Source organism: Mus musculus, chromosome 5 (assembly GCF_000001635.26).
Source record: "Mus musculus strain C57BL/6J chromosome 5, GRCm38.p6 C57BL/6J".
Lineage (NCBI taxonomy): Eukaryota > Metazoa > Chordata > Mammalia > Rodentia > Muridae > Mus > Mus musculus.
In genome coordinates, this window is record NC_000071.6 from 125487179 (window position 1) to 125514243 (window position 27065).

The 27065-nt window shown below is 53.3% G+C and overlaps 1 protein-coding gene across 1 annotated transcript in view; it reads left to right on the forward strand.

The window, feature by feature from the left end:
• Aacs (acetoacetyl-CoA synthetase) overlaps positions 1–27065 on the forward strand; it is a 41533-nt gene that overhangs the window by 11306 nt on the left and 3162 nt on the right. The window contains exons 4-16 of the mRNA NM_030210.2: positions 2605–2718; positions 7729–7826; positions 16005–16119; positions 16371–16452; positions 18971–19118; positions 21499–21579; positions 22601–22725; positions 24462–24526; positions 24668–24790; positions 25447–25560; positions 25924–26049; positions 26741–26810; positions 26991–27049. Of these exons, the coding sequence (NP_084486.1) occupies positions 2605–2718; positions 7729–7826; positions 16005–16119; positions 16371–16452; positions 18971–19118; positions 21499–21579; positions 22601–22725; positions 24462–24526; positions 24668–24790; positions 25447–25560; positions 25924–26049; positions 26741–26810; positions 26991–27049 (1320 nt within the window). The remainder of the gene's footprint in view (positions 1–2604; positions 2719–7728; positions 7827–16004; positions 16120–16370; positions 16453–18970; positions 19119–21498; positions 21580–22600; positions 22726–24461; positions 24527–24667; positions 24791–25446; positions 25561–25923; positions 26050–26740; positions 26811–26990; positions 27050–27065) is intronic.

Below are 27065 nucleotides of genomic sequence, written 5' to 3' on the forward strand. Positions count from 1 at the left end.
CATCCAGGTGGGTCCTGAACCAAGGATGCTCCCCGACCCCTGTCCCCCTGTCCCCTCCCTTCATAGGAATGCAGATCAGCTGAGCTGGCATTCGTGGAACCTGTGCTCAGAGTGGGCAGAGGAGGCCACTTCTGCCTCAGTCTCCCCTGGACCTTCCCTTTAAGGTTGGAGCTTTGCTGAGCTAGCTTCCTTCCTCAAGACTTCAGAGTGGCGAATGCCCTTAAGTTAAGCCGGGGCTGTCTGACAGCCTACAAACCAGACAGCCACTCAGCCACTCAGTCACTCAGGTGCTGAAAAGCAAGGACATCGAATGCAGTTTGCTTGCACTCCTCCCTGGCTCGCACTTAGCCTTCCCAAGTCCCAAGGCTGGCCTACGTTTTCTGTTTTTTTTTTTTTTTTTTTTTTTTCCTGACTGTGAGTCCTCTGCCCTCCCCATCCCCTGCTGCCTGCCCCTGACAGGTGTTGTCTGGCTGTGCCCTGATCACTCAGGCATCCACTGTAGCACTCAGGCTTGGCTTCTCTGAGGCCACAGGGACATTAGCCTTCACGCTCTGGTGAGCAGCCAGCAGCCCCCTCAACCCTGTCATGGCTTTGTCAGCACAACCATCTGCCCAGCTCACTTTGTCTCTGAGTACCGTGGCTGGATACAAATGGCCGGGGTGACAGACATGGGAGTGCAGCAAGACCAAAGAGAGACTGAGGGCTTATATCTAATCCCACGCACACGGGGGACACATGTACCTCAGGATGAAGAGACCCACTCATGTGTGGAAAGGTGCTTCATGGGTCTGAGCCAGAAAGCACCCTGATGGTCGAAGGGCTAAGTGCCTTCCTGAGGCCATTGTCTCTTTAAGGAGGACTCCAGTTTCACCAAAGCATAGTCCAGTTGCTGTGCAGGGTGACAGGCACATCACCTGACAATTTGTCCTGGACAATTTTTCTACCTCAGTCCTTTTGGATAAGCTGGCTGACAGGGGCTGCCCCACCCCGAAGGCTACCTGCAAAGGCCCCTCTCTCCATGGCTCACAGGAGTTTTCACAGTAGGCTGCTGGCTCCCCTCAGTGGGCCCCAGGGGAGGTGCAGGATCTTGTTTCTGTGCTGAGGTAGACATGTGCTCTCTCCTCTGAGCTCTATCTGCCTGCCGGTGGCATGCCAGATATTTACATTATGATTCATAACAGCAACATCACAGTTATGAAGAGGCAGTGAAAATCATTTTACCGTTGGAGGTCACCAGGGCATGGGTTGGAGGTTGAGAACCACTGACTTAGCGACAGTGTCATTTACTGAATGCCTGTGGCTGGCCTGGAGAGTGTAATTCTCCAGCCTCAGTCTTCTGAGGGGCTGAGGTGACAGGCTTGAGGCACTGGGCCCAGCTGCCATGATGTCTTTTATGACCAAGGCTCAGTGGTCACTCTGCCCATTGGTCACCTGGGCCAGGCCTGTGAAGCTTGGAGGGCTGTCTGAGGCACCGAGTCTGCCATTTTTAGTTCTTCCTAATGAATAGGTGAAAACTGGCATTGATGTTTTGACATAAATTCTTTGTTGAGGACTTTTGTGGGCCTTAGAGAGACCCTCATAGCGAGGCCTCTGACGGTACAGTGGCCATTTAATATTCATTTTTGAGGGAGGATGCTTAACAAGACCTCACTATGAACCCTGAGCTGGCCTAGAATCCCCAGTGTAGACCAGGCTGGCTTCATGCTTACAGGTTGGCTTGCCTCTGCTTCCCGAGTGCTAGGATTCAAGGCTTGCGTCCCCACACTCAGCTCCTTAAATTTTTTTTTTTTTAATTTGCACCGTTGTGTAAGTTTTGCATTAGCTAGTCAGTCAAAAGGTAGTCATCAAAGCCTGGCCAACGGTAGACTGTTCCTTAGCAATGAAAAGGAGTTACTGATGCTGAGAACCAAATAGAGAGAGTCCCTCAGTGTGCCAGAGGAAGCTCAAGGCTAGTCTCAAGGGGGCGCTGCTGGTTTGGTCTGGCCATAGAAACCGCTTTTACTTTTCTTTTTTTTCTTTTTTTTTTTTTTTTTAAAGATTTATTTATTTATTATATGTAAGTACACTGTAGCTGTCTTCAGACACTCCAGAAGAGGGAGTCAGATCTTGTTACAGATGGTTGTGAGCCACCATGTGGTTGCTGGGATTTGAACTCTGGACCTTCGGAAGAGCAGTAGGGTACTCCTACCCACTGAGCCATCTCACCAGCCCTCTTTTTTTTTTTTTTTTTTTTAACTCAGACACCTGGAAGTGGAGGTGACTGAGGGGCTTGTGACCACAGACAGCATAGCTCTGTGGCAGGGCCGGAAAGCGCTACAGGCGACAGCTGTGCACGTGCTGTCTCCATATTAGTTTCCTGACCTCCATATCGCACCCTCCGTCTGTACAATGTAACCCCCAGGGCTGTGGGGTTCTCCCACATCCCACCAGTCTGGTTATTTTCATCAGCGATTCCTCCTGGGGGGTCCCGCCTTGGGGTCAGAGCCTGGCTTCCACCCTGCCTGGTTCTCCTGTGGAGTGGTGCCACATCTGGGTCCCCTTCTCCTGGGCACCGGTTGGTCCCCATCCTGATCTTTGCTTGAGCAGTCCTTGTTCTCTCCTCAGGGGAAGGCAGAGAGGAGATCGTGAAGGTGACTTTTGAAGAGCTGCGGCAGCAGGTGGCTCTGTTCGCAGCTGCCATGAGGAAGATGGGCGTGAAGAAAGGGGACCGTGTGGTCGGTAAGGGCCTTTCTCTCCCTCCCCCCCCCCTCCTTTTTCTCTTCCCTCCTGTCCCCTCTTTGGTAAGTGCTATGATGGTTCAGTCCTTAGAACCCAAACTCAAACCAAATCAAAGCAAACCAACAACAAAATGACCCAGAAGGTGGAGAGACTTGAAACTTGGAATAAGTTTAGCTGTGTGTAGAACACACTACTGTATGACCACATACATGGGTCAGGGCTGACACAGGGTGAATTGCAGAAAGAGTCTTGGGTGTTCTGGTACACCCATTGGTCCAAAATTTGGGAGGCTGAGGCAGGAGGATTGTCAGACCAGTTTCACAGGGAGATCCTGTCTCAAAACAGAAGGAATAACAACATTAAGAAAAGCAAAGATAGGGGCTGGTGAGATGGCTCAGTGGGTAAGAGCACCCGACTGCTCTTCCGAAGGTCCAGAGTTCAAATCCCAGCAACCACATGGTGGCTCACAACCATCCGTAACGAGATCTGACTCCCTCTTCTGGTGTGTCTGAAGACAGCTACAGTGTACTTATATAAAATAATAAATAAATCTTAAAAAAAAAAAGCAAAGATAAAGAAGGATAAATTAAGACTCCCCTCTCTTATTGTTCTGAAAGGGCCATGGGTTCTCTTTTTTGTGTTTCCAGAGGGGAAAGGGGCAAGAGTGTCCAGGAGTGGTTTGTGCAGTTGGTGGATTAACAGAGATGCATGCAAGAGTTAGCTCCCGTTGCCACGGGGCAGCATGGAGGGGGAAATGGAGCAAGGCAGCAGACACAGCCTGTGCAAAGGCCCTGCGGCTGCTGGGAACAAGGTGTCTATAGGAGCAAGGGCACTGCATTGATCTGTCACTGATCTGTCACAGCTTTTTCCACCTCTGCCTCCCTGCACCCCACAGCTGCTCGAAGCCTTACTCCTTATAGCCTTCCTCCCACTTTTGACAGAGGCAGGAAAAGAGATGTTAAGACCCCTCAGGCAGTGGGAATGGGCAGAGGGGAGGCTCTGGACTTGGGTGCACGAGCTTGTGGGGGACTGTTCAGGAGGTACGCTTGAGTCTGCAGGCCTCTAGGCCTGGATATCCCTCCTGAATGTCCCTCAGGTGGCATTGCACTTCCTGCTAAGAGCTCAGCCACCTTTCCGGGTCTCCTTTTGCCTTCAGTTCCAAGCAACAGGAAGGCCTGTGGGGATCTGTCCTTTACCCAGTGACTTCGGTTAGTTAGTGCCAGAAGGGTGTGCCTGGGGTGAACTTTTCTTCCAGGACAGCTTGGGGCTCAATCCCTGGCCCTCAGTTGGACGAGGCCGTAGGCCAGGGCGATGCTCTGAGTTGTTAAGTGCTGTTTCTGGCAGAGTATGCCTCTCCTGAAGGGCACTGCCTGACAGCAGGCGCCAGCTTGTATTTGCAGAGTTTGGTCTGCAGCCACATCACAGGAACCAGGTCCAGGGCCGGCCCGGGAGCCCTGCAGCTCCTTCTTAGGCAGTGGGCAGGGCATGGAGTGAGTACGACCTGTGTTGGTTGGCAGGAAAGGTAACGGGCCACTCTGTCGCCTGTGTTCTGTGTCCCCACCGCACCTGGCATCAGGGTGAGCAGACACTGCTCACTCTGGTCCACCCTGACAATGCCTGCCTGGGCCGTTCCTCACCCATCTCCAGTATCAGCCTGGCTTTTCTTTGTGAGCTCATGCCTCCGATGTCCCCTTTGTGTTGTTTGTCTGCTCTGCAGCCCCCAGGGACAGACTCTGTGTCTGTCCCTGAAGATAGGCCCTGTTTCCGTTGCTGGCCTGATCCACACTGTGGAAGGCCAAGCGCACACAGCTGGAGTCTAATAAATAGCTGTTAGGCGAATGCATGGGAGGCTGAGCCAGCAGTCAGTCCGTTCAGGCTTTCATTTGTTTGCATTTCCTCCTTCTTTCTTGTTTTTGTTTTTGTTTTGTTTTTGTTTTTTTGTTTTTGTTTTTGACACAGGGTTTCTCTGTGTAGCCCTGACTGTCCTAAAACTCACTCTGTAGACCAGGCTGGCTTTGAACTCAGAAATCCACCTGCTTCTGCCTCCCAAGTGCTGGGATTAAAGGTGTGTGCCACCACTGCCCGGCTTGTTTGTATTTTCAGACCGGCTCTTATTATGCAGCCCAGGCTGACCCGGAACTCTGGTCCTTCTGCAGTCAGCCAATGTGGGCTTTAAAGGTTGAAACCTCACTTTTCTTGTGTCCTTCCTGGTCCTATTTAAGCTGTTGACTTTCTTTTGTTGTTGTTGTTTTAATAGATTGATTGGGATATAAAGTAAATTAATAAAAAATAAATGAAAAAGATTTATTTATTTTTGAATTTTATGTATCTGAGTGCTTGGTCTTCATGCATACCAGAATAAGTCATCAGATCCCATTACAGATGGTTGTGAGCTATGGCTGCTGGAAATTGAACTCAGGACCTCTGGAAGAGCAGCCAAGTACTCTTAGCCACTGAGCCATCTCTCCAGCATCCCCTCTGCCTCCAGCCCTCGTCACCTTTTAAAATCCAGCTAAGCAATGGGGAATCCCCTTTTTGTTTTTCTTCCCTCCAGTTTGTTTCCCCGGGACTGAATTGGAATTCAGGGCCGATACTTGGCCAGGCTCCACCCCTGAGCTACCAGCCCTCATTTGCATTTTTCCAAATCCATCTGTAGCAACAGGTGTTTCTGAGAGAAGGAAACACAGAGCCAGGGTTGCCTGGACACGGTTGAGATCTGTTTCTGAACTGGGCTCTGCCTGGGGCGGGGACTTGCTCCAATGGCCAGGGCTCTTCAGTCTGCCTAGCTCTTGGCCTGCCCTTCTGTCGCTCATGGTCAGTTGGTTTCCCTCTGCCTTTACTGTAGCTCCCCGTGAGAGCCACGGAAGAGGCACGGGTACCTGCCGGGCTGAGGAGATGCAGTAAACTGTTGACAGCTGTTTGCTTTTGCTTGCAGTATGGTCCCCAAGGTAGACCCTATGGCTTAGGAGGAGGGCGGGCTGCTTGTTGGTTAGCGAGGAGGGCGGGGAGCCTGCTGGGTGGAGCACTCCCCTGGGCCATGAGCCCGGCCCCCCTTGGGGAACCACAGTGAAGAGGCTTTTCAGGTCTGCTCCCAGGCGAGTGAGCACCTCTGCAGCAGGCCTTGCCACCTGCCAGGCACCAGAGTGCTCTTGTAGGGTTGAGGGGAACAGAGCCGGAGCCCTGCCCTCCGAGTGCCTGGGGACTATCGGGGGACACGTGTGTGTGCTTTGAAAGGTAGAGTCCAGACTGCTGTTGTCTGTCGTTCAGAGCCCCAAGTGTCTGTTTTGTTGATGGTGATTCCTCTGACCACAGGTGTTCTCTGCCTCCCTGTCGTGATGGCAACCTGCCTGGTGGTGGGGCCTCCACTCATTCTGCCCCACAGGCTTACGCATAGCTCTCCCTGTATGTGTGTGCTCACCTGTCCTCTCTTGTTCCACTTACCCATGTGCCAGCCAGCACATTTCTTAGGGCAGTGGTTCTCAACCTATGGGTTTCAGCCCCTTTGGAGGTCAACAGCCCTTCCACAGGGGTCCCCTACGACCATTAGATAACACAGGTATCTATACGATTTGTAACTGTAGCAAAATTACAGTTATACCATAGCAATGAAAACAATTTGTTGGGTGCCACGGACCGGGCCTGATCAGCCCCCCTCAACCCATGGGAATCAGGGGTTCAGACAGATGGGCATAGAATCGGCGGGAATTGACAGACAGACTCAAGGGAGTGTGGATCTGAATGTAATTTGTCAAATTGAGCATCAAACTTTTTATACAGAAGAAAATAGGGTAGTTGGGTGACACACTGGCAAGGTACGAAGAGGTTACTGGATTCTTACACAAAACAGAGGAATTCAAACACGGAAGAACTGGCAGGAACCAATTGGGGTAAAACTCAATGTTAACAACTGGGATCAAAAACAGCTCCATCTAAGGTCCACTTAATCTTAGAAGCCAGGGGCAAGGGCTTTGTGCCCTTGCCATAGTTCCTACTCTAGTCTATTGTATAGTCCACCTTCCCCCTAGGCCATTGTAAATACTTGTATATGGATGTAACTCAGCTATCTATAGTTCTAAGTATCTACTCTGGTTTCTTCTTAGGTCACAAACTTCCTTCTTCCTAGATAATGGTAAATTTCTGTGTAGGGCAGTGACTTAGCTACCCATGTCCAAGGTCGGATCAAGGACTGCCTAGAATCTAACTTAATATGTTAAAGTATCAATCCTTAGGAGCACTTGTAATAAAGCAATATTAAGGAAAGCACACAGATCCGTTTACCAACAAAAGCAAGGACATTGGAGCATTCTTTATACAGGATGCCATGATTCCAGGAGACGAAGTTTCCATGAACTTTTTGCCTCGGGACAAGCGCCCAGGTTTTCAGGGCCTGTCGCGCTTGTCACTACTGGAGTGGTTGTAGCAGATGGCTGGGTGTCACCACAGTATGAGGAACTGGATTAAAGGCTTGCAACATTAGGAAGGTCGAGAACCTCTGTCTTAGGGAGTATGGGTGAAAGGCATTCGCAAAGATGGAGACAAGTGATGCCCTTGCCCTCTCCTGAGAACCTCAGGTTCAATACCTGGTACACGCGAGGTTAGGTGGGTAAAGGGAAGTGGGGAAGTTCCACTGTGGTTCTTAAGTGCTTAGCTTAAAGAAGGCCTCCCAGAAATAGTGCCATGTGATCTAAGAGCCGAAGGAAAGGTATGTACTGAGTGTGGAAGACCGGTGTATGTGATGCTGTGCTGAAGTACAACAGCTTATATGCAAAGGCCCTGGGGCAGGAGAAGCTCAGAACGCTTGAGGGACTGAATGGAGTGAACGGAGTGGAGGAGAAGAGCCAGCATAGGGCTCGTTCTGGTTCAAGGGTAGAAAATGGATTCGTGACGTACAGTGAGTGGATCGGATGGCATTTCTGCTTCTCAGATACTTTAGGTCTCCCGGGGAAACTTCTGGAAGTCTGTTGCTTTGATTCCCGCAACCCAAGGCTTTCTCTCCCCTCCCTCCCACAGGCTATCTACCCAACAGTGCGCATGCGGTGGAGGCCATGCTGGCTGCTGCCAGTATTGGGGCCATTTGGAGTTCTACCTCGCCGGACTTTGGTGTAAATGTGAGTTGGGGGTCCTATTGGAGAGGTGTCACGGGTTCAAAGAGTGTCTCTGATGGGGTGGGACTCCACCCCCTTGGAGCTTGTGGCTGGTTGAGCGGAGCTGCCAGTGTCTCTCTAGGTGGCCGTAAGCGGGAGGAGGAAGGATCTGCAAGGGGTCGGATCTTGTCTTTGGTGCCGGGGATTGAACAGTTGAGCACGTGCCTAACACACACTCATGCTGAGCAGGGATCAGGTTTGAGCAATTTAACTTAATATCTTCTTTCTTTAGACAACGTCTTACTCGCTAGCTCAGATTACCCTTGAGCCTGAGGCTCCTCCTGCCTTAGACTTTCAAGTTCTAGGATGACAGGCGTAAGCCACCTCACCTGACTTGGACCTTGTTTTCAAGTGTACAGACTGGTTCTTGTTTCCTTCGTCAAAGTCCTGCCCTGCCCGCTGGTTCTTGCTTCTCTGTTATCGGGTGATGTGTGCCGTTTAGCGGTTGTGTGTGTGTGTGTGTGTGTGTGTGTGTGTGTGTGTGGCTTGTGCAGCAATCAGTGTTGAGCTGTTGTCACGAAGGCTTTGGGACTCTGTGAGGTTCCTCAGTGTCTGTTCTGATCTTCTTGGGTTGGGCTGTCTGAGGAACCCTGGTCCTCAGGGTGTGTCTAGAGTGGCCCAGGCTGCTGGAGTGTGCTGTAGCAACTGAGGAAGGCCTGCTTTGGCCATCACTGTTGGGTCAGTGGGGCCACGGACATCCTGGGTTCACAAGTGCCAGGAGGATGTTGACTTTAGGAGGACCTGTGGTGTCTTTGCCAGCGGTTTCACGTGGTGTCTTTGCCAGCTATTTCACGTAGTGTCTGTGCCAACTGTTTCACGTGGTGTCCATGCTGACTGTGTCCACGCCAGCTGTTTCACGTGGTGTCCATGCCAGCTGCTGTCCTGTGGTCAGCTGTTTCTGACCCAGGTCTGCGTGCCTGGGCTGAGCCTGGGCTGCTCTCCTGGCTCACTCTTCAGGGTGAATGCGTAAACTCACGTCTGCTTTAAAGTGTGTCCTCTCCACAAAGGCTTTTGAGGTATCAACTCATCTTCCCAGAGAGAAAAGTGTGGGTTGCTCAGGGCCCATCACTTTGGTCCATGGCCCAGAGAGCTGAGGTGAGACCTGTGTGCCCTTTTCCACTTCCGGTGCCACTTCCCTGCCTAATGGCGCTTCCGGTGCCCTTTCCCATACCTGACTCCGGGACTGTCTGGGATCAACAAGACTTTGCTTAGACCGAAACTCCATGAGTGCCTCCCGGCCCTAGGATCTTCTGTGGGGTTGGATGAGCTAGTTGGGGCCCATGGAGTCCCTGTGGGAGGTTCTAACAAGGTGGCCCTGGGTGCTGTTCTGCTAGGGTCCCTCAGGAAATGGCTAGAGTAAGGAGACAGAAAGGCCTTTGGTATGAGACTGCCCACCCGAGGTCCAGAGCCTGGGATGGGTCTGGGATGGGCACCCACAGTGCACTCTGGGCATTGAGAGGATGGGCACCCACGGTGCACTCTGGGCATTGAGAGGATGGGCACCCACGGTGCACTCTGGGCATTGAGAGGATGGGCACCCACGGTGCACTCTGGGCATTGAGAGGATGGGCACCCACGGTGCACTCTGGGCATTGAGAGGATGGGCACCCACGGTGCACTCTGGGCATTGAGAGGATGGGCACCCACGGTGCACTCTGGGCATTGAGAGGATGGGCACCCACGGTGCACTCTGGGCATTGAGAGGATGGGCACCCACGGTGCACTCTGGGCATTGAGAGGATGGGCACCCACGGTGCACTCTGGGCATTGAGAGGATGGGCACCCACGGTGCACTCTGGGCATTGAGAGGATGGGCACCCACGGTGCACTCTGGGCATTGAGGATGGGCACCCACGGTGCACTCTGGGCATTGAGGATGGGCACCCACGGTGCACTCTGGGCATTGAGAGGATGGGCACCCACGGTGCACTCTGGGCATTGAGAGGATGGGCACCCACGGTGCACTCTGGGCATTGAGAGGATGGGCACCCACGGTGCACTCTGGGCATTGAGGATGGGCACCCACGGTGCACTCTGGGCATTGAGGATGGGCACCCACGGTGCACTCTGGGCATTGAGGATGGGCACCCACGGTGCACTCTGGGCATTGAGGATGGGGACCCACGGTGCACTCTGGGCATTGAGAGGATGGGCACCCACAGTGAACTCTGGGCATTGAGAGGATGGGCACCCACAGTGAACTCTGGGCATTGAGAGGATGGGGACCCATGGTGCACTCTGGGCATTGAGGATGGGCACCCACGGTGCACTCTGGGCATTGAGAGGATGGGCACCCACGGTGCACTCTGGGCATTGAGAGGATGGGCACCCACGGTGCACTCTGGGCATTGAGAGGATGGGCACCCACGGTGCACTCTGGGCATTGAGAGGATGGGCACCCACGGTGCACTCTGGGCATTGAGAGGATGGGCACCCACGGTGCACTCTGGGCATTGAGAGGATGGGCACCCATGGTGCACTCTGGGCATTGAGAGGATGGGCACCCACGGTGCACTCTGGGCATTGAGAGGATGGGCACCCACGGTGCACTCTGGGCATTGAGAGGATGGGGACCCATGGTGCACTCTGGGCATTGAGGATGGGGACCCACGGTGCACTCTGGGCATTGAGAGGATGGATGCAGAGGCCTCTGTGCCTGGGATTCTCTTAACGGTGGGTCAGTAAGTACTGACTCTTGCTCACCAGGATGGAGAGTTGTCCTCAGTGCTGGGGTGGCCTGTGGGGCTGTGGACCTGAGATAGAGCTCTAGAATTGGCCATCGGATGGTGGGAACAGAGTGGTGGAGGGCCATTCAGTGGCCTAGACTGTCCTCTTCAGGGTAGAAGTTACCACCAGAGACCTGGCACTCCAGGAGACTGGTTTCCAGTTAGTGGCTTCCTGGCTTTTTGTCTTGCAGTCTGGAATCCCAGCTGGGGCTGCTGGCTGGGTGTATAATGTTTGTTTGCTGTCGTGGACACTAGGGGGCAGCAGGGCTTTACTGTCTCCTCCATTCTGCAGGGCCTTGGCTATCTATACTCAGGTCTGACTGGAGGTGGTGGCTGCCTTCCTGCTAGGATTCTGTGCTAAGCCACTCAGTGCAGACTCTAGGGAGGGTCTCCTTTCATCGGTCCTCTCTCCTGCCTTACACGGCAAGCTAGTCAGTTTAGAGCTGCCTGGCCGGGGACCTGGCTGCTAAGTCTTGGGACAGAGAAATGACAGCTTCTTGCAAGGCTTCAGGAGCAGCAGCCTCTTGCCTGCAGGCCCCTGGTCCTTTGTCCCCTGGCAGGCCCTCTGTTTGCCCCACACCTGTTCCCTGTGAACTGTGTCCTGGGACAGATCCGAAGTCACTGAAGCTGCCGCTCAGACACTGCCTCCCCAGCATTGATCACCCTTGTTCAGGGTGAAAACCAGACGGAAGGAGGTTCTGGCACGGGAGCTGGGAACTGGAACTGGTCAGAGGCCCGGCCACGGGCTCATGCTCTGAGCTCTGCCTTTCCCTGAAGAGAGAGAACGCTTTGTCTTAGGCTTTCCATACCCCCTTTAATTTATGTAGTATATAAATGTAATATATATATAATTATATATTAAATTATATATGTATAATATATATAATTTCTGAGATAATATTTACGTACAAAGTTTTTGAAACAGATGTTGCCATCATTTCTCTACGTAGCCCTGGCTGTCCTGGACTCACTTGTAGCCCAGGCTGGCCTCTAACTTACACTACTTGCCCCTGCCTCCCAAGCGCTGGGGTGAAAGGCCTGTGCCACCATGCCCAGCTAAGTGCCAGTCATGTATATTCTGTAACCTGCAATGGAGTGGGGATGTCTTTCCCATTTCGATGAACTGGTCTCCTCTTGGTGGGGTCAGTCCCAGGTCCATATCAATGCTAGCACACAGCCCCAAGCCCGGCTCGGACTCGCTGTGTAGCTGAGGATGACCTTGAACTTCTGATCCTCCTGTCTACCTCTCTGGGATGGCGGTGTGCCAGGCTGCACCTGTTGTGGTTTTTTTGTTTTTTTGTTTTTTTTAAATCCGCCTGCCTCTGCCTCCCAAGTGCTGGGATTAAAGGCGTGTGCCACCACTGCCCGGCACTGCACCCGGTTTTATGGAGTGCTGGGGATGAAACCCAGGGCATCGCATGTCGTGTTTATAGTAGGGCGGGGTGCAGGCAGGTGGATTTGCAGTCGGAATCACTGTCAGTGACCAGGAGCCCTTTAGGGCTGTGCCCTTGGCTGTAGTGCTCCAGGGAGGACAGGCACATTTGTCTGGGATGATGAGGACCGCTTTGGCCTGCCTAGGTCTCTCTGCCAGTGCCCCTCTGCCAGCTGCTGCTCTGCTGTGCGCTGTGTAGCTCACACGTGCGGGCTTGTGGGCCATCACCCCACAGGAGGTGACCCAGCCAGTGCCACCCTGGCCAACCACTTGGGGCTTTGTCTGTTTTCTTCTGAGCCGTTGGTGGTTTTACAGACATCAGGGAGGCCACCATCTAAGGCCCGCGTGCTTACGGCTCAGCCTGCAGCCCTTTGCCCCGGTTCTCACAAGACGCTTGAGCTGCCTGAGGGTTCTGTGCATGGAAGTGGGACAGCCACCATCTTCACTGTGGGAGGCCATCTGTGGAACTCCACGTGGGCTGCTGGTTTCAACACCTGACTGGTTGCTAAGCACAGGTTCAGGTCAGACCTACCATGGCGGGGTGTTCACCGCAGCATGTAGCAGTTTGCAGGGCTCTGTGGAGCTCAGCAGGCGAGCTGCTCCTCACCAGTTCTCTGCCTCCCCTGCTGGCTAGGGGATCTTGAGCTGTGGTCTGCAGACTCTGATGTGGAAATAAATGCTTGCTGTCTTTGCTGTCTGGGTACTGTCAGCAAGGCTGAGGGTGTCTCTGTGACATCTGAGCCTTAGGCCTCTGGCTGCTGGATCTTCCTTAAGGCTCCCTGTGAATGGAGATGGTCTTCTGAGATGGAGACCCCCCACGGGCTGGCGCCCTCCCAGGCTAGCTCCATCCCAGCCTCTCTGGCCTAAAGCTTTATAGCAGACTTGACCTTCCTTCTGTCTGGCCACCATTCCTGGCCCCAGGCCTGGCTGTGGGGTTCCCTTCTAGGTCCTCATGTGGTCCTGCCCAGGCAGCTCAGAACCCACCTCCTCCATTCTGTGTGTTTTTCCAACAGAGCAGCCTATGGACAGGGAGCCCTGGTCCCCAGCTGGGGTCAGGCTGCAATCCCAGTTGAGCCACTGGCTTCTTGACATTGTCTGCTCGAAGTTCTTAACTCAGTCCTTCCTCTCTAGTATTCCTCAGTCCTGGTGCCACCAGAGTCAAAGGAGGCCATGCCTTAGACAATTGAACTCAGAGGTTCTGAGTTCAATTCCTGACAACCACATGGCGACTCACAACCATCTGTAATGGGATCCGATGCCCTCGTCTGGTGCGTTAGAAGACAGCCACCTTGGACCTTAGAGGTGTGAGCATGACTGCAGATTGAGAGCGTCCAACATTGTTCTGTATTTTTACTGACAGCTGTTTTCTTCCCACCTACCTCCATCCCTGTTCAAGTCTCAGACCCGGAGCTGACTAGCACGGAGTTCATGGCCTTGTGTGGTGGAACGCTTCTTATAGCAAAGAATAGGACAGCCCCGTGTCTGTGCTGCAGGTGTTCAGGAGTCCTGTAATGTCTGGGCACCTGTTGTTGATGGGGTGGATAAGGCTGGAGGGAGACAGGTGCAGGGTACCATTGTTACTGCACCCAGGTCCTGGATGCTCACCACTCAAAAGGCTGGAGTTGGAGGGGAATCAGGTTATTCAAGGATGCAGGATGGGGAGCGCTTTCATCCCTGTAGCCCTGCCCTGGGGGGAGCTTTGGATGCAAAGGGGACTTTCTTTTTCCATTTAAAAAAAAAAAATGTCTATGAGTACACTGTCGCTGTCTTCAGACTCATCAGAAGAGGGTATTGGATCCCATTACAGATGGCTGTGAGCCACCATGTGGTTGCTGGGAATTGAACTCAGGATCGCCTGCGCTCTTAACCGCCGGGCCAGCTCTCCAGTCCAAAGAGGACTTTCATAGCAGGGAGAAGAGGAACGGGCAGGAAGGCTGGGTCTTCATTACTCTGAGGGGAGTCTCTCTTTCTCTCTGCTCTGACCAGAGCACCACAGAGGGGTTCTGGGAACTCCCATGGCTGACAGCTCCTCACAGAGGTTAGACCTCACAGTGCTGCACACTTGTGTTCACGGGTGGCCAGGCGGTCCCTCATCAGAGACTGTCTGAGGGGAGAGCCGCTTTGTAAGGGGCTGTATGAGCGAGACCCAGGGATACTAACTTTCTTCTCAATCAGATTTGGCAAGAATTTGATCTTACTGTGAAAAAATTAAGTGAATTCTACCTGTCTAATTCTTTCCTTCCGGCTTTAGTTTTAATTTTGTTTTAAATTTTATTCTTGTTTTTGTTTTTGTTTTTATTTTTGAGATATAGTTTCTCTGTGGTTTTAGGTGTCCTGAAACTCACTTTGTAGACCAAGCTGGCCTCAGACTCACACAGATCTTCCTGTCTCTGCCTCAGGGTTAGTTCTGGGATTAAAAGCGCGTGTCACTATGCCTGGCTCTTGTAGTCTTTGGTGTCAGCATTGGCGTCAGGGTCAGCGTCTCCTCCTCCTCTTCCTCATTTTATGTGTGTGTGTGTGTTGCGTTTGTGCTGCATACATGACACAGCACATATGTGGTGGTCAGAGGACAACTGTGTGGAGTCACTTCTGTCCTTCCACTTGTATATGGGTTCCAGGGACTGAAGTCCGGCTGTCAGGCTAATACCACCAGCATCTCCACCCTCTCTCTGAGCCATCTCTTGGCATCCAGTTTGTTTGTTTTCAAGACAGGGTCTCACTGTGAGCCCAGCCTGACCTTGAACTCATGAACTCAGGATCCTCCACCTTAGCCTCCTAGTGCAGCAAGCACCTGGCACCTTTCTTCTCCGAGCCGTCTGCACTGTGCGGCTTCCTTTAGAGTTGGAACCAGAAGCAATGGAACCTGCAGTTGTTTCCCCATGGCTTTTTGGTTTTGTTCATATTTTGGGAGAGTGGGGACCCTTGTGGGTTCCCCGGCAGTGCCTGGCACAGGGGAGGTGGAATTGGGCCCTCTGTGCCAGTGTGGGATTGGGAAAAGGACAGCACTGAAGAGAATTTAGTCTGAGAACCTTTAACTCAGAGGTGATCAGGTGTTGGGGTGCATCAAAACGCCAGGATGGGATGCTGCTGTAGCAGGTGAGGGGCCCCACCTAGAGCTGTCCCCCTTTTAGATTCCTCTGCTGAGTCAGCACGTCTCTCTGCTGAGGTCTCCCAGGGAGCTCTGCCAACACTGCAGGAGTGGCTAATTAGTCACACTTAGGGTCCTAATTAACCTAATGATCCTCTGCAGGTGGCTGGGCCTGCAGCCATGTGGGGACCCTGTCTGTGAGGTGTGCTGTCACTGCGGGTATCTCTGAGCAGCTGCTGACAGAAGCACAGAAAGGAGAGGAATAGAGCCCTCCTGGACTAAGATGCCTCTGCCTGCCTTGCCTGCCTCCCTGGCAGTGATGCTGGCCTCCTGGTCACTCCTGAGTGGGGGTGGGGGGGCTGAGGAAGTCTACCTCGGTGCTTTGATCTCTTCCCCTTGGGGTTACAGCAGAGGGGTCCCAAGGCTGTGCTTGTCCACATTAAATTTGTATGGGAGCTAGCTAGGAAAGGGCTACCCTTGGTTGGCTGTGGATTCCCCTGTGTGTGGTACACAGTCCCGTGGGTAAGCCTGCTTTCCCCAGGCAGGGCATATCCTTACAGGAGAATGTGAACACTTACAGGAGGATGCAGGCTCCTCGGGCATCAAGGTTTCAGAGAACCTTGTAGGCGGCAGAAGGCATAGGATCGTGTGGGGCTGTGGTCGGTGCAGTGAGCACCCTCTGCTAGGGGAGTTGGGCCTTTCCTGTTTTAGGACATGCGTTTGAGTCTGCAGCCTTCTCGCTGTGGCCACTGCTTCCTAGATGTGGCTGGAGTTTGTATGGACTGCCCATATTAGCTGCAGGTGCTGGGGACAGATGGCTGTATTCAGCCCTGACAGTGACGTTTCCTCTCCTACATGTATAGTCTCCAATGACCTGTCCATTCTCTCATTTTCAGGGTGTCCTGGACCGCTTTTCTCAAATTCAGCCGAAACTTATCTTCTCGGTGGAGGCTGTTGTCTACAATGGCAAGGAGCATGGTCACCTGGAGAAGCTGCAGCGAGTTGTGAAAGGTACTCAGGGATCCTGCGCCGTGTGTGTGTGTGTGTGTGTGTGTGTGTGTGTGTGCTGGAGTCTTGAGTTTACTTGTGTGCATGTATGTGCACACAGAGACGGGGCTCTCCCCAGGAGTTCTGGATGGATGTGCATGTGTACGAAGAGAGGGGTTGCCCCAGAAGTCCTGTGGACCACACCCCTTAGCCACCCCCCCCCCCCAGATTGTGCTGGGTGCTGGGGGCCTGACCTTGTCCCACCCCTCCTCCAGGACTGCCTGACCTGCAGCGAGTGGTGCTGATCCCCTATGTCCTCCCAAGGGAGAAGATTGACATTTCCAAGATCCCCAACAGGTGAGGAGCCCCCCACCCCCAGACTAGGTTCCACATATCTGAGGTGGGGAAGCCATTAGCAGAAAGCCTCACTGTGGTATGGAACATGGGAAGCCTCCATGGTGAGTCTCCAGACCATACAGCAACGAACCGTCAGCTTCCTTCCTTTCTTGCTGTGGTCAGGGAGGGCTCCAGGCATGGCTTCCTGGCCTGGGCAGAGGAGGCTGGTGTTACTTAACTTGTGTGCGCAGTCATGCTCACACGTGTGGCCCGTGTGGCACACTCAGGTATGTGCACACAGAGACAGGGCTCTCCCCAGGAGTTCTGGATGTATGTGCATGTGTACGAAGAGAGGGCTTGCCTCAGAAGTAGACACTGTCTGGGTGGACCTGGCTGTGGATCTGTGGGTTCCTCATCTGTGGCTTTCACCAACTACAGATGGCAGATCTTTGGAGGCCATGAGTCTCTATTGAGCATGCGCAGACCTTATGGGGCAGGGCCCTACTTACACAGCTGTCCTACTGGGTGTCCTCTGGAGGGGACCTAAGGCTGGGAACATGTGCGGTACTGTTGCCTTTTACATACAGGCCAAGCACCTGCAGAGTTTGGTCCCTGTGGGGGTTGGAGGGGTGTTGGTCCCGCATACCCCAGGACACTGGGGAATGATGCTGTTTGTTTCTGGCTGCCGCTGCCTCCTCCTTTGCTTTTCTGGCATTGGTGGTTTGCTGGTGGATTAGGCCAAGGGGGTCTGTTTTTGGTTGTGGACTTTTGGATCTTCTAGGGACAGCTGAAGTGACCTGGTCACTTGTGCAGGGATCTTTCCCTCAGCTTTAGCTCATGCTCAGGTGTTCCCCCCACCCACCCCCTCCATACCTTCCAGCCTTACTGTCCGAGGCTGCCGTGGTAGGGAGCCCTGTGCCGTTTTGAGAAGAGGGTTAAGACAGTGATACTGGGCTCCCTGATTTTTTCGGAGTGTGATCTGGGACCCTGTGCTGCTGTTGTTTCCTCAAGATTGCTGGCTTCATCACAGATGAACCTCAACAGTGGACTGCTGGTTCAGGGAGTGCAGGCCAGAGCCACCCCCTTCCCCCCCTGCCCGTTTTTTGTTTTGTTTTGTTTTTCATTTTTAGAAGAGAAACAAAGGCAACGGTTACTTACTGTGATTTACAGAGCCTTTGAAAGAAAGGACTTTTTCTCAGTGGGAAGTGTCCATTAGACTGGCACTTCATCGAGCAGGGCTGCAGAGGAGGTGTGCGTGGGGGTGCGGCTGTCAGAATCATTTGGAATGTCTTTTTTTAAGGCATTCCTCTGTCCCTGGTCTCCGAGGCATGTCTTCTCATGCCAGGTGGGGCGGGTTTCGGTGTCACAGCCTCAGCAAATCGTTCCGTTTAATGACATCCCACCTCCTTGCTTGGAAGAGAGAGTTTGATTTGTCAGAAAATGGAGACCCGCTGTTCCTGTTTGTTCTGTGGTTCTGGGCCACCCACCTGTGGTGGCTTCTGGTGGCTGTGGGCCTAGGCAGGGCAGGTTTGGCTAAGTTGTATTTATTCTAGGTCAGTCGTTTACACATGGCTGCTGTAGGGCCCAGGATGTAATAAATGGGGCTACATAGATTTGCTTTGTGGTAGCTTTGGGCCTTGCCTTCCTGATGCTGCCTTGCTGCCTCTGCCCCTTCAGGTTCAGGAGTGGGGCAGGCACTCCTGTCCCTGGCTACTCATTGGAAGGTGAAGTATGAACAAGCAAGTGGACTGGTCCACACTGGTCCTGGGTCTGTGGATAGCGGATAGGCTCGCCGTGAGCTAGTCTTCCTAGCAATGTAGAGTGGTATTGATTGTGTGGGTGTGGGTGTCATGTCTCTAAAAGCCAGCCCTTGGGCTGGTGAGATGGCTCAGTGGGTAAGAGCACCCGACTGCTCTTCCGAAGGTCAGGAGTTCAAATCCCAGCAACGACATGGTGGCTCACAACCATCCATAACGAGATCTGATGCCCTCTTCTGGAGTGTCTGAGGACAGCTACAGTGTACTTACATATAATAAATAAATAAATAAATAAATAAATAAATAAATAAATAAATAAAGCTGACGCCCTCTTCTGGAGTGTCTGAGGACAGCTACAGTGTACTTACATATAATAAATAAATAAATAAATAAGTAAATAAATAAATCTGACGCCCTCTTCTGGAGTGTCTGAGGACAGCTACAGTGTACTTACATATAATAAACAAACAAACAAACAAACAAACAAACAAATAAATCTAAAAGCCAGCCCTTGATCCAAGCAAGTCCAGTGCCTAATCTTCATGTTCTGACTCCACCTTTAGCCACCTTGGTTTGGGAGCCTGATGTTTTCCTTCCTCAGGCACAGGGCTTCCTTCCATAGCCACTCAGTATCCGTGGATACCAGGCAAGCCAGTGCTCCAGGCTCTTGTGGTAGATGTGGAGGGATCCTGGGCCATATCTAGCTGGGGGGCAGAATCAGCAGAGCTCTTCTGGCATTCTGGAACGGTCACTGTTGGTTTTTCTCCTGTACCCGCCTACAGTGTGTTCCTGGATGATTTCCTGGCAAGCGGGACCGGCGCGCAGGCGCCGCAGCTCGAGTTTGAGCAGCTGCCCTTCAGCCACCCTCTGTTCATCATGTTCTCCTCAGGCACGACGGGAGCGCCCAAGTGCATGGTGCACTCAGCCGGGGTAGGTGCCCTGCCTCTGCTGGGCTAACAGTCATCAATCAGGCCAGTCGCTTCTGCAGAATCCCCAGGGTGCCGTTTTTTTTCTCTAAATGAGATGTCTAGGGGGAGACCTGGAGCAAGAGAACACTGCAGTCCTGGGGCTGTGGTGGCTGAGATAGGTTGGGGTGGTGTGGGGCGTGATGTAGCCGGGGTGGGATGCACCCAGTGAGCCAGCCGCTCTGACATTGCAGATTGTGGGGCCGACGGGGGATTGTGTGTACTGACTTATAACCTGGGTTCCTATGTTCATGAGACGGCTTTTGAAAGCAGGGTCCCGTTCCCTCCTCCAGCTTACTCAGGGCCAGGGCTGCGGCTCAGTGTCATGGCTTCTGCCCAGCACATGTCCACCCTGGGTTCCCTTCCCTGCACTCAAAGAAATAAGATGAAACTCTTGTTTGAGACCCAGAGAACCTTACTCTGTCACCTCCCTGAGGGAACTCGGTCTGCCTGGGCATTTAACAATCAAATGCTAAGCGTGGGATGAACCTGGGGGAGAAAGGCATTGCTTTCATTTGAGCTTAGACTGTGAGGGTGACAAACAGGCACATGGGTGTGACCCTTGGGAGGATGCTCACTCTTGCTGCAGATCCACAGTAGCGGAGGGAGCAGAGACCCCTCTGGGAGGGAGGGGGTTTCTGTGGCTGTGGTAGATTCCCCATCGGAAAGCAGCTTAGAGGAGAAAGGGGGTTCTCCTGGCTTACAGGTCCCAGCAGGGCAACAGGAATGCAAGACCACCTGGCAGCCAGGAAGTGGAGAACAGGAAGTGGGGCCAGACTTTTTTTTTTTTAATATTTTGGATGATTTTTATTTCACACGATACTATCTGATAACATGATTTATTCTTTGCAAAATATTCACTTTTTGTATCCCATTTATGTTTAAAATCTAAAAATTAGAAGAATTATTCTTACCATTTCAACAAAGAAACCTTAAGAGTATAATAAGAACATCTTTTCTTTTTTTTTTTCTTGGATATTTTCTTCATGTACATTTCAAATGCTATCCCAAAAGTCCCCTATACCCTCTGCGTCCCGTCCCGTCCCGTCCCGCCCTGCCCCCCCCCCCCCCCCCCCCCCCGCTCCCCTACTCACTCACTCCCACTTCTTGGCCCTGGCTTTCCCCTGTACTGGGGCATATAAAGTTTGCTAGACCAAGGGACCAGACTTTAAAACCTGAAAGACCGAACTTCTTCAGGAAAGCCCCAGCTCTTTTTTTTTTTTTTTTTTTTTTTTTTTGTTGTTGTTGTTTTGTTTTTGGTTTTTCGAGACAGGGTTTTTCTGAGTAGCCCTGGCTGCCCTGGAACTCACTTTGTAGACCAGGCTGGCCTCGAACTCAGAAATCCGCCTGCCTCTGCCTCCCAAGTGCTGGAATTAAAGGCGTGCGCCACCACTGCCCGGCAGCCCCAGCTCTTAAAAGGTCCAGAACTCCCCAAACAGCGCCACCTGCTGGAGGCCTGTGTTCACACATATAAGCCTGTGGGGCATTTGTCATTCAAATAACAGCAGCCAGTGTATGGAGGCCTCCCTTTGATTGGCTTTTCCTTTGACTTCTCTTGAGTGCGAGTGTGTAACACGTGGAGTCTTGTGCCAGACCCCTTGCTCATCTGTAGCCTGGGAGCCTCTCTGTGAACCTGGTGCTCACTCCTGTGGGCCAGGCCCAGACAGTGGTCATTCTAAGGCTGTCTAAGGGTGACATCCCCAACCTGTCTTTGGGAATCTCATAGGGGATCCAGAATAGAGGCAGGAAAACTGTCGTTGAGGGTGACATGATGGGATCTCGCTGGGTCAGCTGAACTCAGCTCTGAGAAGGAAGTCCCGCCCCGCCCCCCCCCCCCCAACCTCCTGCTAACCTGAGGCTGGAGCGCCCGGAATGCACAGGAACAGGGTAGCGGGCTGCTGAGCTGCCTAGGGGAAGCGGGAGGAACCAGGTGAAGGGCTGGAGAGGAGGGCGTTGACTAGGCTGTGTTTTGTGGATTTGGAGCCTGGGAATATTGCCCATTGTACTGAAACTAAAATTGGAGGTTGGGTGGGAGGTGTCCTTTGTGGTCCCCTCTGTCACGGTGGTGTCTTTACATATCTTCTCCCAGGAGGAGCCCAAGGGTGGGGGACACCTGCTGTTGGCCCCGTGAGCTTTCTCTCCCATCTCAGTGAAGTTAGTGTGTCTCTGATGGGATGGGCACGGAGAGCTTGGCAGGTGGGGAGTACTGGGATTTTCTGATCGATGCTCCGATGGCAGAGTGGCACCAAGCTGACCCGCAGAGCCGGAGAGCTCCAGCTGGGTTTCTCGGGGGGGGGGGGATGGGTGATGTGTCTCACCCGTGTGTCTCACCCTCCCCCCTGCAGGGCACCCTCATCCAGCACCTGAAGGAGCACATGCTACACGGCAACATGACAAGCAGTGACATCCTGCTCTACTACACCACGGTGTGTCCTGCGGCCTCCTGCTGCCCCTCCATCCGGGGCTCCATCCGGGGTACAAGGGGTGGCAGACGGGTGTAGTCTCTACCCACCACATGGCTTAGAGCAGCATGGGGTGCTGCCACTAACCCAGAGCTCGAGTTGGGAGTGGGGGTGTTCCTGTCCAGTCTGGAGAGGTTCCGGAAGGATCTAGCAGAGTTTCTTGGGTGGCGTGCCTGAGCTGGCTCATGCTCCTGTGTTCAGTGCCTGGGACCAAGCCCAGGCCCTCGAGCACGCTAGGCAAGTGCTCTACCACCGAACCACGTCCGTGGTCCTTCATTTTTTTTCATTCTGAGGTAGCATCTGGCTGAATTGTCCAGGCTATATGGAGCTTAGCCCTTATAGCCCAGGCTAGCATTGACCTCTCGACTCCCTGCCGCACAGCCTCCCAAATCCTGGGATTACAGGCATGCACCACCACACCCTCCACCTCCCAATACTGACCCCAGAGTGCTAGGTGACACTCAGATCCCCTCAACAAATTTGCCCAGGCGTCCTAGAGAGATGTGTCTTTTGCCCGTCTTGGCTCACGTAGGGAACGTGCCTCCTTTGGCCTCCATGTTGGAGAATTCCTGCCGAACCTTGCCTCCCTCATTCCCCCCTTTTGTGTTTTGCTCCCCCACACCCTCAGAGATGGAGGAGAAGTTAATGGGCCTGTGTGAGTCATTTCCTTTTAAAACATTTTTTGGCCAGGTGGTAGCGGCACCTGCCTTTAATCCCAGCACTTGGGAGGCAGAGGCAGGTGGATCTCTGAGTTGGAGGCAGAGTGAGTTCCAGGACAGCCAGGGCTATACAGAGAAACCCTGTGTTGAAACACCTAAACCAAAAAGCTATTTTTTGTTTGTTTCTTTTAGACTGGGTTTTACAGTGTAGTTAAGGGTAGCCCCAAGCTTGCAGTTCTTCAGCCTCCTCTCCCTGCTGCCCCCTAGTGGTAGGATTCCGGGTCTGCACCTCTGCCTGGCTTACCTGGTCTCCCTGTTTGTGGCAGGTCGGCTGGATGATGTGGAACTGGATGGTGTCAGCCCTGGCCACAGGAGCATCCTTGGTCCTGTATGATGGCTCCCCGCTGGTTCCGACCCCCAACGTGTTGTGGGACCTTGTGGACAGGATAGGGTAGGTACCTGGGTCCTGCTCAGCTGACACAACAGCAAGCTGTCATTTTTGTCTCTGGGGAGGCTCAGCATCAGACAGAGCTAACTAACGTCCCTTCTGTCTCTGAGTGCTCTGTCTTTCCACTTAAGCCCCGGAGGGTGCTAGAAGCAGAGGGGACGGAGGACAGGACAGGCCCTCAGCATTGATGCTTGTGGAGCGGGCAGGACACAGCATCAGATGACTTCTGGCCGTTGCGGATTATGATAATGTTGTTGGTAGACACCCCTAGACACCCTGTGCTGCCAGCCCTTGGTAGATGAACCCCTCGCCAGTGATGGCGGCTCAGACTTTCCAGTGCAGGAGTGTACTGCTCTGTCATGCTCAGTCACCAGCTTGAGCCACCATGGTGGAAACAGAAGGGGCTGCTAGTGGCTTCTTTTGGTTGTTGCTGTTTCTGTTTTTTGGTTTTTTGAGACAGGGATTACAGTGCTGGGATTACACCACTGCACAGCTTTTATTTATTTTTTAAACATTTTAACAATTATTTTGTATGTGGGTATGTGTAGTATGCTGCAGTGTGCAAGTAGAGATCAGAGGGCAACTTTTGGAGTCGGTTTTCTCCTTCTACCACGTGGGTCGTGGGGATTTGAACTCAGGTCGTCATGCTTGGTGGCAATCACCTTTACCCACTGAGCTGGCCCACTGCTGGTGTTTTAAAACCTTGGGCCATTAACGTTTTCCATAAAACTGCCTGGCCAGGATGACGCTATTAAAATCCCAACCTGTGGCTCACAGTGTTAATGAGGAGTCAGTCCGTTACCTAGTGCGACTGTAGTTGACCCAAGCTTTCTCATACCCCTTGCCACCTGTTGGCCAGGCTTCGGGAAAAGGAACTGGTTTTGGTGTGGGGTGGGTGTAGTGGGGTGTGGGGGACGCTGCCAGGAGGGGCATGGAGAGGGAAGTGACTGACCCTGGGGCTCTGCCCTCCAGTGTAGTGTGTGATGCGTATGTATGTGTTCATGTGCACGTGTGAAAGTGTACACGTGCATGAGAGTATGTACGCATGTGTGAGTGTGAACTGCAGCTATGTGCATGCACTGGTGTGAAGTGTGCTCGTAGACATATTAAGAAAGAAAGAAAGAAAGAAAGAAAGAAAGAAAGAAAGAAAGAAAGGAAGGAAGGAAGGAAGAAAAGAAGAAAACCATTTGTCTTAGAGCCAGAGGCACTGGGTCAGAATCAGGAGGCTGGCAGCATCTTTAGGATCTCAAGGTTTTCATATGCGTACACAAACCTGGAATGAACCTTTAGACTGTGGTATCAGGTCCTAATTGGCAGCACAGCACATCGCCAGCTCTGACTCCCAGGCTCAGACTAGACCCCCTAAGGGTGGCTTTTCTTAGGGAGTGAGCCTGTGGAGAAAAGATTCTGGTTAAAGAGGGGGCCAGAGTTCTGCGGTCTCTCCTTTGGGACATGAGGCGGTCGCTCATCTGCGAGGGCCATGTGGCATGTGGCAGTTAAGATAGCCCTCACTGGGAGTGGCCTTTGTTCCCCTAGAGAGGGTTGGTCACTTTTCACTGTCATCAGGGCGTCTGTTCCCGGAGGATCCCTGCTGGACCTGGGTGCCAGGCAGGCGATAGGGCAGAGCTGTCTGGCAAAGAAAATGGGAAGTTGGAGCTGGGAGGCTGTGGCTGGAGGCTGTGACTGATGGTAGGAGCTTTGGGGACTTGAGGATGCTTTCTCTCTCACCCGTATCATAGGATCACCATCCTGGGAACGGGAGCCAAGTGGCTGTCAGTGCTGGAGGAGAAGGACATGAAGCCAGGTGAGTGGCCCCTCAGGCCCTATCCCCAGAGCCACCCATCTCTTCAGGAACTGGCATTCCTCCCTTCTGGCTGAGTCCTCCACGTGAGTTTGGCTGGAGGCAGTTGGGCCTGGTTTTATCTCTGGTCGTGTTTGCCCCCAGTGGAAACTCACAACCTCCACACGCTGCACACGATCCTGTCCACCGGCTCGCCGCTGAAAGCCCAGAGTTACGAGTATGTGTACAGATGCATCAAGAGCTCCGTGCTCCTGGGCTCCATCTCAGGTAGGGCCAAAGACAGAGGCTGCCGGAGGAATGGGCAAGTAGGAAGGGAAGTGTGGGTGGCCCTTGGAAGCCACAGTTAAGGGGGGGGGTGGCATCTAGTGAGGGGAGCAGGGGGCCTACATGGACTTTACACCTCCCCTGGACTCATGGCTGGGGGTCCACAACCCCACTGTGATTCAGATGATTTTGCTGTGTGTGCACGCGCGCGTGTGCGTGTGTGCGCGTGTCTCAGTCAGGGTTTCTATTCCTGCACAAACATCATGACCAAGATGCAAGTTGGGGAGGAAAGGGTTTATTCAGCTTACACTTCCACACTGATGTTCATCACCAAAGGAAGTCAGGACTGGAACTCAAGCAGGACAGGAACTTGGAGGCAGGAGCTGATGCAGAGGCCATGGAGGGATGTTACATCTATCTAAAGTCTGGTCAGCTGAGAGTCCTTAGGCAGGGAGGCTCAGTCAGCAAGAATGTCACCAGACACAGGGATAGATAGAGAGCTGGGTCCAGTCTAGCTGGGTTCAGTCTTGGTCCCTGCTGCCTCTCTCTGCAAGGAAGCCCTTGCTGTCTGTCATGCGTGTGTCTTCAGCGGGGGTGGAGCCTGTCCAGGCAGCTCTGCGTCTTGCTGAGGGTGGCCTGTCCTCTGCTGTTGCTTGCAGGAGGCACTGACATCATCTCCTGTTTCATGGGCCAGAACTCCTCTATTCCTGTGTACAAGGGTGAGATCCAAGCCCGGAACCTTGGCATGGCTGTGGAAGCCTGGGACGAGGAAGGTGAATGGCTCCCTGACCCTTCTGGGATGTGAGGAGGGAGAAACACATGGGCAGACATGCCCCTGGCTTGTCATGGTTCTCTAGCCCCATAAGCAGGGAGTGACCACTCTCCCATGGGGAGCAATGTCCTTTCCCAGGGGTGGGTTTTGTACTCATAGGCTCCCTGACCCCAGTCTCAGAGTAACAGGTGTTCAGATGGATGCCATGATTGCTGAGTGGGTAGCAGATTTGCAGTTGTGCACATGCAGGGTGGATCGCTCTCGCCTGTACATAGCAGAGTTGTGTCCCAAGTGGCAGAGTAAGGGAGTGTGTGCCGGGGCGTGCTCATGAGTGCGCCAGGCTTAGTCTTCTCCCAAATGCCAGGGAAGGCCGTCTGGGGAGCGAGTGGCGAGCTGGTGTGCACTAAGCCCATTCCCTGCCAGCCCACGCACTTCTGGAACGACGAGAACGGCAGCAAGTACCGGAAGGCTTACTTCTCCAAATTCCCAGGTAGGCAGGAGCAGGCCGGCACCACGCCCTGCCTGGCTGGGGCTGGGTGTCTCTGCCCAAGCCCGTACTCCTCCAACTTCTTGTGGGTCTCAGCATCCTAAGATGCTTGGTTCAGTCGATCCTAACCCATCCCTGCACTCAAGGTCTCCAGCCACCAGCTAGGCTGAGAGCCACATGAGCCCCCGGGTGCAGGACTGGGGGCTGCCTACCTGTCAGGGCTTGTCTGCTTGTTCAGTGATGGTGGCAGTTGGGGGAGGGGGTCTGGAGACAGGGGAGGGTGACTGATGCTCATGCAGCAGGTTGACTCAGGCCAGCTGCACCTCATACCCGACACGGTAGTTCACCTGGTCAGGTGCCCCTGTAGAGGACCTGCCTCTGTATGGCCTTGATTTCTCCCGCCCTGGTGACGGACAGACAGACGCTGTTTGTACGTTCGGTCCCCATAGGGGTTGGTGGTTTTGTGTAAATTACGTGTGTACAGTCATGTGCTGAGGTCGCAGGCGTTTGTTGCCACACCTGACTCAGGCAGTCCACTGTCTCATCCCTCCCTGGCACTCTGCCTGTTCCTAGACTTTTGAAATCTGTAGCCAGGGTCCCCGTCCCCTCCCTTCTGCCCCTGCCTCATGTGCTTGTCTAGGTGTATCCCAGCCCACCCGTTTAGCATGACCAGTTTGTTCTGCCTTTCTCGAAGGTGTCTGGGCACACGGTGACTACTGCAGGATCAACCCCAAAACAGGAGGCATTATCATGCTGGGCCGTAGGTAAGGTGACCTCCTGCCTCTCCCTCTGGAAGCTCAGGGACATGTCCTGTGAAGTGAGAGAGGAGAGGGCAGCTGGTGGCAGTTGGGTGCTGTGGGGGTGGGTGGGATGGGTGGGGGGAGCCTGCCAAGAGGGATGGGGCATGGCCACCTCCTTTAGCCACGCGCTTCTTGTCTCTGCAGTGATGGCACCCTCAACCCCAATGGCGTCCGCTTTGGCAGCTCGGAGATCTACAACATCGGTTCGTGCATCTCTTC